This window comes from Brachyistius frenatus, unplaced genomic scaffold (assembly GCF_029030835.1).
Source record: "Brachyistius frenatus isolate BFR_SWC_R1_liver_20210118 unplaced genomic scaffold, ASM2903083v1 Contig_93, whole genome shotgun sequence".
NCBI classification, from domain to species: domain Eukaryota; kingdom Metazoa; phylum Chordata; class Actinopteri; family Embiotocidae; genus Brachyistius; species Brachyistius frenatus.
Genome location: NW_027210692.1, coordinates 1,112,927 through 1,125,063, shown reverse-complemented (window position 1 = coordinate 1,125,063; position 12,137 = coordinate 1,112,927). Strand labels below are relative to the sequence as shown.

General features: G+C 39.3%; 1 protein-coding gene across 1 annotated transcript; it reads left to right on the top strand.

Moving 5' to 3' along the window:
* Window positions 1-1,018: 1,018 nt before the first annotated feature.
* Window positions 1,019-11,938, top strand: LOC138627964 (plastin-1-like). The gene is made up of 17 exons (XM_069710625.1): window positions 1,019-1,107; window positions 2,408-2,524; window positions 2,946-3,036; window positions 4,810-4,970; window positions 5,057-5,186; window positions 5,535-5,667; window positions 6,161-6,242; window positions 6,997-7,162; window positions 8,320-8,462; window positions 8,545-8,640; window positions 8,843-9,032; window positions 9,349-9,427; window positions 10,448-10,562; window positions 10,671-10,804; window positions 10,924-11,047; window positions 11,132-11,265; window positions 11,359-11,938. Exons 3-17 carry the CDS (start codon window positions 2,964-2,966, stop codon window positions 11,495-11,497), a joined length of 1,899 nt encoding a protein of 632 aa, XP_069566726.1. The 5' UTR covers window positions 1,019-1,107; window positions 2,408-2,524; window positions 2,946-2,963; the 3' UTR covers window positions 11,498-11,938.
* Window positions 11,939-12,137: the final 199 nt, after the last annotated feature.

Genomic DNA, 12,137 nt, shown 5'->3' with positions numbered 1-12,137 from the left:
AAAAAAAAAAGACACACTGGGAGACACCTGAGGTTAGCTGCTATCATGGCAGTTTTGTGTCTCTTTCTGGGGTATTTTGCAGAAGACCTAAGACCCCATGACCCTTTGGCCCCTGAGGCTTGTTCCTATAGGGCCCACATTGTATAACCATCTATGTTTTCCTTCAGCACTTCATTTGATCATTGATTATCTACATTTTTATGTTTCGACTATTGGAAATGATTTAAGCTCAGGTGAAAACCAACCTATGTAACAGAAGTGTGATGACTTCCTGAGGCCTTTAGCTGTAAGGAGGTAGCAGAAATAGTCACAGCAACAGAAGTAAGAAAAACATGTCGTACATTTTTAAGCTTTATGCCGCAGAAAATGCAAGGATTTTTCAATTTTGTGTGTAGTGGAAACCGGCATCATTAAAATCCTGTGTGCTTTTGTGTTTACTGTGTCTGTGTGCATGGTTTTCACTCTATCCACCTTCTTGCGTATGTGCTCTTATTTGCAGCGAATAATGCAGGAGACTTATGAGAAACTCTTTGGCCAGCTGTCACATGTTTACACCAACAATTGATCCTGGCTGCAAAACTGCAGCTCGTTCATCAGCAGCTGAAGGTAGAGCGCCCGCCTGAGACCGGCGATTAGGAGGAGAAAGTAACCGGAGAGCACCTCGGACTCACGGAGTGAAACTGGGCTGATCAGATGTCCGAGGAAGAAAAGACCTGTGGGAGAGACGGAAAGATGGAGTCCTTGGTCTGCGTAGATTCTTGACTTTTTTGTGAACAGGTATAAAAATGTCTTTAGTATGTTTATCTGAGGCAAGAAGGAAACATTTTGTGTAGACATGTGTCTTGGTTCTGGCTGATTATGACAGAGTATGTGTTTTTGAGCAGAGGCGGAGGCTGACAGGTAAACACCGAGAACCGAAGTGGAGACGAGGAAAAGGAAAGGGAAAAGACAGAAGAAAAAGGGTTAATACAAAAAGAGAGATGTGAAAAGGAGGGTTGCTAAGGATAATAAGAAAGAAAGGGGTCCAAAACTAGTCCTCAGCAAGCTTTTCTTCTCTGGATTGTTCTGCTCTGAACTCTAAGCCCGTCACCCTGCCTGGAACTCAATGTAAGCGCCTTACTTTCGTTTCTTTCTCACAATGTGGTTGTACTGCTGTTGATAAACACAGGTGAATTTTGCTTCACAATGCACAATTACCTAATATGAGTGCCGAGCAATTTTACCTTGAAGTTTCCTGACCCACACAAACAGGTCAGATGTCAGAAATGAAGTATCAATCTTAAGATTTAAGAATGAAATAAATAAAAAAAATAAAAAAAAAAAAACATGAATTGGCCAGTAAAGTTGGAATGAAGAATAAGCGCTACTGTGTTGTTGTGATGCGGGGGAGTTTAATCTAAGTGATGCACTTGGCTTTATGCCTCAGGTTACAGGGGCATTGTGTGGCACTGAGGCAAACAGAGCCTCATGTTTTAAACATGTCTGACAGAAATGCAAAATGTGAGCATGGTCCCTCTAAAAAAGAAGAACAATTCTTTAAACTTTTGTAATGCAAATTATCCTGTCACTTGTGGCTCCTTTTTGGCAAATGTTAAATGGCCTTTGTTTAACTGTTTGTCGGAAATTTCTCCAGTGACCTGAGCATCTTTTATAAGAGTTAAATGAAATAAGATTAAAGCAAAGCCTGGGAGTTAGGATGATTAGCTAAGTATAGCAACTGTCCAAAAGCAACAAGATATGCCTTGTAGCATCTTTAGTTTAATGGTTGCACAATCCAAAGTATATTAAAAAAACAAAAAACAATATGTGGTTTTAAAAGAAGTAATGTGCTGAATGATTTTTCAGCCGGGATCAACTGCCAGACAAGTGCAGACTGTGGAAGGACAGAGTTTCCCCCTTCTTCCAGTCTGCATGCCATGCTAAGCTAACCATCTCGTTACTGCAGTTCCTTTCTCTGGGTCAGCCTGGGAGGTTCAACTCAGGGCAAAAATGCTCCATGATCGTGAAAAAATTCACAAGGCTGACATATATGTATGGATCTGATGGATGGATCTGATGGATGGATCTGACACGCATGCATTTATTGTTTGACTGTCACTTCGTCCCCGTTATCTGTTTTCCACACTGCATTTATTTTATACTCACTTTAATCATTTATACTTTAACTTTATATGCTCTCTCTGTTCCTGGATGCATTGTAATTCAGACATTTGCCTTGACTGCGAATACATCGCAGAGAAAAACAGACGAAGCTCTTCTGTAGACGATAAGATGATGACACAGCTGAGGTGTTAAATGTTAACCATCAGGCAACGCCTGTCTCAGAGTGCAGGTGGGTCAAAGTTTCACTGTGCCTCCACTGAGTGACTCCTCCTAGGAGAGATAATCAGCTCTTCAGCCTCTCCAGGATCCAGCTTCCTCTCTGCTCCGGTCTGAAGCCTCGCAAAGCCGTGGAAGAGTCGACTCCTGTAGCCAGGGATCTGCACCGAGAGGCTCACGACGGGAAACACAGGCTCTTATGAAGGTACTTGTCTCTATCTTGATCTCACTTTGTCTTTTATTGTACTTTCCTCAAGCAAATAACCAACAGGAGGTTTTACTTTACAATGCTAAAGCTCACTGGTTAATTATGACTCTCTGAGGTGTTTAAATGTACCTCTATGAGTGTGTGAATATGGGAGCAGTTTGTGCAGAATAAAGAGTTGTTAGTGCATGGGAAACTTGGGCAAATTCCAGTGAATAACTAATCACTTCCTAATTGTTCATCTGCCTTGGTCTCATTTATGTGTTGACTGAAATGTGTTGACTAAAGTCTCCACATCTGCAGTAAATTTGTGTTTACAGCATTAAAATGAAACCTGCTCCTCTGTTAATTCGACATTCTGATCTCGCTTTGTGTACATCATCGAAAACTGTGCTTATGTGCGCTTGTGTGGATTTTTCAGGTACACTAAGCAGAAGCTATGATGGCGAATCACATCACACAGATTTCCCGAGACGACCTGGAAGATCTCAGAGAGGCCTTTGATAAAATCGGTCAGTATCTCACTCACACACACACACACACACACACACACACACTCGCACTCGTTCACCTGACCTGACCCTACAATTGTATTGATGGGATTTTGGACCAAAGTGCTTTACTGCCAACCATAAAGCAGGACTCTTACATAAGGGATTTTTGTTGCCAGGGTTGGTGAGTGTATGTGCTCTGTGTGTGAGGTATTGTCACATGTAATTATAAAAGGTTGCCAGATTTGATCAGGTAAATGAAAAAGTGCATAATTACAAAATAATAACCTTCCTGTTGACGTATGCAATACAAATACAAGGCAGAAAAAGATTAACAGGTTCAGGAGAGGAAATTTTGATTAGATTTTGTTCAATTTAAAATTATGAGTATCACTGTTTTCTGGTCTCAGTTCATGTAGCGTACAGTAAATAAACTGGCAGGGATCAGTTAATTATCCTGGAAAGGAGAAAGTAATCTGTTGCTAATTATAGGAAAGCTTGGTACAGTGCCACACTTTTAATTCTGTTCACCCAACCTGAAGGTCTGGACCACCCACAATATTTGATGGTGGCTCCAGGAAGCTGATAAGGTCATTGTAAAACCGAAGTATGTAAATATAGTGGAATTTGTTTGAGATCTTTAGTCATTGCGGTAAAGTAAACATAATAATTGGCCCGAGGACGGTAACAGAATAAAAAATGACAAAGTTTATTTGGAGATTCATCACATCATGAGCACCAAAGATTTAAGTGTGATATCTTTGTTTGATGGTGTCAGCATATAGTTTGTAAGTTATCAGTCAGCTGAGAGATTTTATGACATGTTGTCCTGGTGAGAAGAGATAATGAAAGCCAGCGTTTACTGAACATTTGAACATGTCGTATAATATGTAAGTGCTGATAAAACATCACCACTCATGTGTGAGGATTCTAACACATGCTAATTAGCACAAAGTACAGCTCATTGGAATGTAATTAGGTTTGTAGGTATATGGTCATTAATAAGATAGTATTAGACAAATTTATATTTTGATCTGATAATACCACAAGATGACAAGTCACTGTATCATCACAGTTCACAAAGATGGTGAATGTCTGCATCAAATGGATTGTAATTCATCTAGTTGATATCTTGACATTTCACGTTTACATCCTGAATGTCAAATTGGTGGTGGTACTAAAGTTCAATTTAGAGAATCTCTAATGTCATTTGAATTTATACTCTGAGGAGCATGAGCATCTGTACAAAATTTGTCGGCGCTCCATCCAACAGTTCTGGTGAAACACGACACACTGACGTGGAAAAGAAATCCCTCAAATGAGACAAAAATCACTGACAAGTAACGTCCACATTTGGGCAATAACGTGTGACGAGGTGGCTTCATTTCAGAGGGTCACAAACTAAAAACCCTGGAAACCACTGAGAGTCTCAGTGCAGTCAGCCAAACATGCAAAAATCTGAACTGTATCCAATAGCAAGAATACAATTTCACATTTACAATGGATAGTGAATGATAGTATTTATTTTAGTGTTAAAGGATCAGTTCATTAAACAAATTGTCGCTGGAAATTAAATTCTACCTATAAACTTAAACACAGTGTTTGTCTCCAAACCAAGTCAATTTGAAAATCATTAGGAAATTACAAACCTGTCATTAAAGACCTTTGTTTGTCCTTCCATTTATCATGTGTCAGCTATACTGTATTTGCCAGTAAGTGTTAGGGTAATTAATTTCAGACTAATATTTGTGAAACAAATTGATTTACTATGTGTGTGTTCCCTTGTGTGTCCAGATATTGATAAGAGCGGCTTCGTGAGTGACTTTGAGCTTCAGGAGCTTTTCAGACAGGCCAGCTTCTCCCTGCCGGGGTACAAAGTGCGAGAGATCATTGAGACCTTCATCGCCGGGGACACAAACAAAGATGAGAAGATCAGCTTTGAGGAGTTTGTTTCTGTAAGTTATAATACAGATTATGAGTTGAAATAAATTATCTCACCTATCCGACCACACATGAAGAAACACTTTCTGTTTGTGGTCAGATCTATCAAGAGCTGAAGAGTAAGAAGTTCAGTGAGACGTTCAAGAAAACCATCACGAGGAGGGATGGGATCTGTTCCTTTGGAGGGTTGTCGAGAATCTCCAGCGAGGGAACACAGCACTCCTATTCTGGTATGAGACAGAATGCATTGTGTGCTTGCTTTTATATCCCAGTGGGAAAATTCACCTGAGTGCATACTAACCTGTGGGGACAGAAATTGAGTTCCGCACAGGTAGATTTAGATTTTTGAGGATTGAGACTTGGGTAAGAGGCCAAGAAATGCATTTTGCCAATATGTTTTCCAAGCAGATAGTGAAATGTGTGTGTGTGTGTGTGTGTGTGTGTGTGTGTGTGTGTGTGTGTGTGTGTGTGTGTGTGTGTGTGTGTGTGTGTGTGTGTGTGTGTGTGTGTGTGTGTGTGTGTGTGTGTGTGTGTGTGTGTGTGTGTGTGTGTGTGTGTGTGTGTGTGTGTGTGTTTAGATGAGGAGAAAGTGGCTTTTGTTAACTGGATCAACAAAGCTTTGGCGAAAGATCCAGACTGTGAACATCTGCTGCCCATGAACCCCGACGACCGCAGCCTCTTCACATCTGTCCTCGATGGCATCCTATTATGGTATTACACACACACACACACACACACACACACACACACACACACACACACACACACACACACACACACACACACACACACACACACACACACACACACACACACATATGCTCATGCACACGGTCATGCAAACACGCAAGCACGTGTGCATGAATGATCATTTTTATATCGCACAGGAGAAACTGCAACATTAGATACACTCAAATGGGACTTTTTTGATCGGTGAGATAAATGGGTTGAATAAATCTTTTAATATATTTAATTATTGACGGCTGCACAGCCTGTGCGATTCAATTGTTTTGTAGTTTAATAGTGGTTCACTCCTCCTACTAGCACACATGAATTTTAATGTGTCACTTCTTTTCACACAGGCGTATATCACAGAGGAAAGGTTACACGCGTCTGAAATCAGATCCAGCAGTTGCCTCCCTGATTCACTCGTGCCTGAACTCACTCAGTTTTTCACCCACTTAATCTCATTTTTCTCCTGCAGCAAAATGATCAACCTGTCTCAGCCTGACACGATTGATGAAAGAGTCATCAACACTAAGAAACTCACAACCTTCAGAATGAGAGTGAGTAGTAGACATCAGTGAGTGAGATGAGTAAATCCATAAAACTCATGTACAGCAAATACTAAGATCCCTACGCATCAATGGCAGAGTATGTTTGTCCTTTCAAGGGACTAGTTCCACATTTTGGAAATGATCAGTATTTGCTTTCCTGCTAAGACTCAGCTGAGAAGATCTTGACCTCTAATATCAACTGGTTAGCTTAGCTTATAGCATAAGAACTAGAAAGAGGGGAGGCAGCCTGACTCTATTCATGAAGCCTAAGTAACTAATTAAATAGAAAGTACTTTTTAAAATATAAATCATGATTTTATTTTGGTTTTGGTTTCGTATTTCACTGCTTTACATATTACCTGAGACAGTACGGCGAGAGTAAACTAGTATATATAATGCGACTGGTTGTCCTGTTGTGTTGGACTTTGCAAAAAGAGCTTGTAATATTAACTTTTTACTGCCTATTAATCTTTTTCATATCTGTTTTGTGACACTGTAATTGCCATCTCTGCAGAGAAGTAAAGTGAAAACATATTTCACCTTTGATTTGTTTATGATATTTATCTATCAAACCCATGATTCTTTTGCTTCAGCTAGTTCAGAGCGCTGCGTTTGATTTCTAATCATTTAGTTATTATTTTAAGGATTCAGGCTGCAGTCTTTGTTTTTGCCGAGCTGTTAAAACAACAGAAATGCTTAAATGGAAAGTTTCTGACTTTGATCGTAAATAAACTTGTTGATATGGATTAATGTGTGATTGCAGGAGAATCTGATTTTGGCCCTAAACTCCGCCTCAGCAATCGGCTGCACAGTGGTGAACATTGATGCCCATGATCTGATGGCTGGGAAACCCCATCTGGTTTTGGGACTGTTGTGGCAGATTATTAAGGTTGGACTTTTTGCTGATATTGAAATCAGCAGGAACGAAGGTCAGCACACCCACACGCACATGCACACTCCCACACACACGCAGACACACACAGATACACACACACACACACACACACACACACACACACACACACACACACACACACACACACACACACACACACACACACACACACACACACACACACACACAGTCACACACACACAAACAAACATTAATCCAGCGACATGTTTCAAAAATGAGTGTCATCATTTGTGAAAGGAGTCGTTTTGCTGAATCAACACAAGAGTAGAGCTTGTTTGGGAGCTTTGGACCATGTGACGTGGTCTTCATCAGAGCTCAGGAAATAGAAGACATTCATTAATCTGAGCACTTTTAGGACTGGAGCTTGAAAATAAGTTAGTTTGTCAACTGTTGCAGCAGAAGACTGATTTAACGACATCTTACTGTAAATATTTTTTTTCCATGAAGCATAATAAAAGTCAAGATGCAATGCTTTTTATTTTCACTTTCATCAAACAATACCGGCCATTTAATGGCTTCAATTCTAGTATATGTCTCCTCCCCTTTTTTTTTTTTTTACTGGAATAACTTGCAGGTTGCATTTGCATGTAGAAACAGTAGATGAATATGAGTGGGGAAAATAAACAGCATGAAGCCTCCACAATCACACGGGTGTCCACTTTCATGTTATTTTGGACAAATCTATATAATTTAGAGCCTGTTTAGAATGAACAGGTAAAATAAGGAGAGGAAAAAACTGAATTTCAAACAACTTCCACCACCCTGTTAAGTATTATTACTAACATTTCTTTTTTCACATGAGGGTATTTGCGAATCCATTTAAGTTTTAAGGAGATGATTCATTTCTTGAATAGTTTAAAAATCACAGTTTTTGAGAGCCCAAGTGGATGTCTGTAATCGGTTTGTTTGATCCAGCCATCTAACAAATTTTGTTTACAATTATTCATGTAAAGAAAATATCCCACATTAAATAAGAAACTGAAATTTTGCCATTCATGAATTATAACTTCATTGTTTATGAAAAAAACACATTCAACTGCATTTCTTTTAATGGACACTTTTATTGTGAAAAGAATTGGGCAGGATTTGCTCCTTCTTGCTTGCTTTAAGATTGAACTGTAATGGTTAAGATAAGATACAAATTAATAAATTGGTTCTGTGTATCTCCAGGTCTGATCAACCTTCTGACAGATGGAGAGACATTGGACCATCTCATGTCTCTCTCCCCTGAGGAGCTGCTGCTCCGCTGGGTCAACTATCATCTCTGCAACGCAGGAACGCAAACAATCAGCAACTTCAGTGAGGATATCAAGGTGCAATGTGGAACACACGCAGATACAGATAAATCAATATAAAGACATGACTGTAATTATGTCTTGTTTTGTCCCACTAAAGGACTCACAGGCCTACTTCTACCTGCTGCAGCAGATCGCTATCCAAGAAGAAAATGAATACGATATAACTGTCAAAATCGACATGAGTGGCCTCAGTGTGAGTCATTTTATTTTAATACAGTTTTTAGGTCACAGTGAGAAGCTAAGAAATGTCAAATTTGAAGGTGTAAATTTCTCTTTATATTATCGTTCTGCAGATGGAGTGCATGTAAACTAAATGAAGTAGTCTTCTTCTCTGATTCTGGCCTGATTATGTGTATGTACTGTTCATGTACATGTATTTTTGTGTGTATACGAAGGAGTGGGATTTGGAGCGAAGGGCTGAGCTGATGCTGCAGCAGGCGGCCCGACTGGACTGCAGGCAGTTTGTTTCTCCTCAAGACGTCACGTCTGGAAACAGTAAACTGAACTTGGCCTTTGTGGCCAATCTGTTCAACATGCATCCTGCTCTGCAGAGGGTTAACATCAACGACTTAACACACATAGAGGGTGAGCCATATCTGTCACTATGTTTCAGCAATATCATTACATGATTAGATTGCAGTGCTTCTCCTTTAACCACAAACACTGATATGTTTATATGGACATGTGCACACATTCCCCATGATGTCAACATAAAGGAAACAGATGCAGTGGTACACACCTTCAAACACTCATTTGCCAGGTCAAAACCCAATGTAGATTCCTGGCAAATGAGTGTTTGAAGGTGTGGCAGATGTTACGATTACATATTGCTGAAATCAGCTGTACATAAACAGCTGGTGGAATATTTGATAACATTTATGATGTCCTCGTGTCTGTCCAGGAGAGTCCAAAGAAGAGAAAACATTTCGCAACTGGATGAACTCACTGGGCGTCTCTCCATATGTCAACCATCTTTACTGGTATGTCTTCAGTTATTTATGAGTTTCATTGAACTTATCAGGAAAGTAGTTGGATACTTAACATTCCTACAGTTAGCTGTCTGCATGTGAAGGTTAGTGTAATTGGAAATGAGGGTAGTGGACAAACAATAATAAGACATTTGTTATCTGGGAAAAATGGAAATCAATTAGGAGACATCATTGCCCTCTTTTAATGCTCTACTAAAGACTTGTATTTACAAATTAGCCTGTTTAAGCTGTACCCTTCATTTTTATTGATTTAATTTTTTTATTATTATTTATAATGTATGTTTTACAAGCTCTTATCACTATTTTCATGATTTTTTTTTTTTTTTTTTTCTTTCTAAATTCGTTTTTAGCCATACAAAACTAGGTTATTATTTTTTCTTTTATTATTATTATTATTACTGAGGAGGGAGTTAGGTGTGTTGCTCAAGGTTTGGTCATACCCACCCAGCAACAGTTTGACTCCACACCTGGATAGGGAGCCCTAAGGAGCCCCTACAGTCCTGTAAGGTAATATTTAATGTGCACACAATATGATTGCTTTGTTCCCACAAGCTAATTATCTTGTGTGCACAAAATAACAACTACCACCTTATGGGACTTTAGGGGCTCTTTACCAAAGATTATTTTAGTTTGATTCAGTTTTACTTAATCAATCAATTATCTGCATTTCCTAAAGTGGGTGTAAAGTTATGTTTTTATGGCTTTTCCATACTACCCAGATTGGAAACACTTAATCCTTTTGTGGTTTATTTATGTATGTTGGCTCTAAATGTAAATACACTCCAAAATATAGCGTTATCAGTCTGTAAAATATTTATCAAATGTTAGCTTTTCCCATTAAAAAGTAAACTTCCTCCCAGGTTGCTAAAAGTTCAGATTCCAACAAGAGGACATGACGTTGATGTCATCGTGAATAATAGGGCACAAATATGCCCAAGTTATCCTAAGTTCACAAACTTGTCTGATGTTTTTGTTGTTAATATTTATTATCTGTGTCTTCATCCTTTTCAGGGGCCTGTGTGACGGCTTGGTGATTCTGCAGCTTTATGAAAAGGTCAATGTGCACGTGAACTGGAAAAGGGTCAACCAACCTCCCTACCATGTCCTGGGGGGCAATATGAAGAAGGTACATGCAAACCTTCAAAAGAACTTACAAGATTTAGGACAACGAAAAGCATGCTGGTTGGTTGGAAAATAAAAGCAACATAACCAAGCTTTTCTTTACATATTCTAGCTGGAGAACTGTAACTATGCAGTGGAGCTGGGCAGGAATGTGGCTCACTTCTCTCTGGTTGGGATTGGAGGAGAAAACATAAATGAAGGGAGTCCCATGCACACCCTGGCACTGCTCTGGCAGCTGATGAGGAGGTACATGCACCACTCAGACCTGTGGCACTTACTATAGCGTATGGAGAAGACAATGTTCATTTTCAGCTGCTCCTTGTACAGGTTCAGTTATCTAACCTGTTTTTATTTTTTACTTTCAGGTACACGATTCAAGTTTTGTCAGATTTGGGCAATGGAGAGAGAATTGGAGATCAGATCATCCTGAACTGGGTCAACACCATGCTGAGCCAGAAAGGAAAGGACACACAGATCAGCAGTTTCAAGGTGTGTGTATGTCACAACATTTGATGTATTTTATTAAACTCAGGGCTGTATGTGAGTTTAACCCTGTTTCTCTGTTCTCTGCAGGACAAACTGATCAGCACCAGTCTGCCAGTGATTGACCTGATCGACGCCATCGCTCCCGGCACTGTCAAGTGGGAGATGGTGAAGAGAGGAGAGAGAGGAGTGCTGAAGAAGGATGATAAAATCAATAATGCCAAGTAAAAACTTTTTTTTTTTTGTCCTCTTCCTACTTGTTTGTGTTTGTATTATTATTTGCTCACTCATTACCTGTCTTCCTGTTCCCCTCTCAGGTATTCTGTCTCATTGGCTCGTAAGATCGGAGCTCGTGTTTACGCTCTGCCGGATGATTTGGTGGAGGTGAATCCCAAGATGGTGCTGACGATGTTTGCCTGCCTCATGGGATATGGTTTGAAAAAGGCCAACCGCTAAAACACACATGAACAATCCTCGGAGGAAAAAAAACAGAGAAATACATTTCATGTCTTTTTTTTTTTCATCCCTTTCTTATTATTGTAAATCTTTGTTTGACTTTGCTGTGATCACCAGACAGAACAGGTCAATCTGTCATTCTCTGTTATTCTTTTGAAAACAGTAAGCCTTATCTAAAGCTGGAATCTTTTCTTATCAGTGAAGCCACTGCATTTCTCTAACTGTGATTCTACAGGACAAGCTCCTGATTGTTTTTTTTTTGCTTTATTGTGTAATATTATATTACTATTGTATTGACTTCTTCTGCAATATGAGCAGGAGATACAGCTGAAGGAAAAGCAGAATCATACACACAATTGTTCTTTCAGCAATACTTGAAGTCTGTAAATGTTGTGCATTGAATATTGTTATTTAATTATTGAAATAAAATCCATTAAATAAGCCAAACACCTTGTGCATGTGTGTTGTCTGTAGAAACAATTTCTTTAAGGACATTCAGAGGTTTAAAGAAGATAGATTACAACATATATTAGTTTATACGTACATAAACTGTTGCTGAAGATAACATCGTCAGAAACCTTTAATAAATGAGTTTCAGTGTCTTTAAAACAGACTGAGCAACTCTGAAAGCTCAAAGGAG

Bases quoted from the DNA above. Each gene is read 5' to 3' on its own strand.
- LOC138627964 (XM_069710625.1), top strand. From the start codon at position 2,964: ATGATGGCGAATCACATCACACAGATTTCCCGAGACGACCTGGAAGAT. The intron at 3,037-4,809 runs GTCAGTATCTCA...TTGTGTGTCCAG, and splicing joins AGAGGCCTTTGATAAAATCG to ATATTGATAAGAGCGGCTTC. The intron at 10,563-10,670 runs GTACATGCAAAC...TACATATTCTAG, and splicing joins TGGGGGGCAATATGAAGAAG to CTGGAGAACTGTAACTATGC.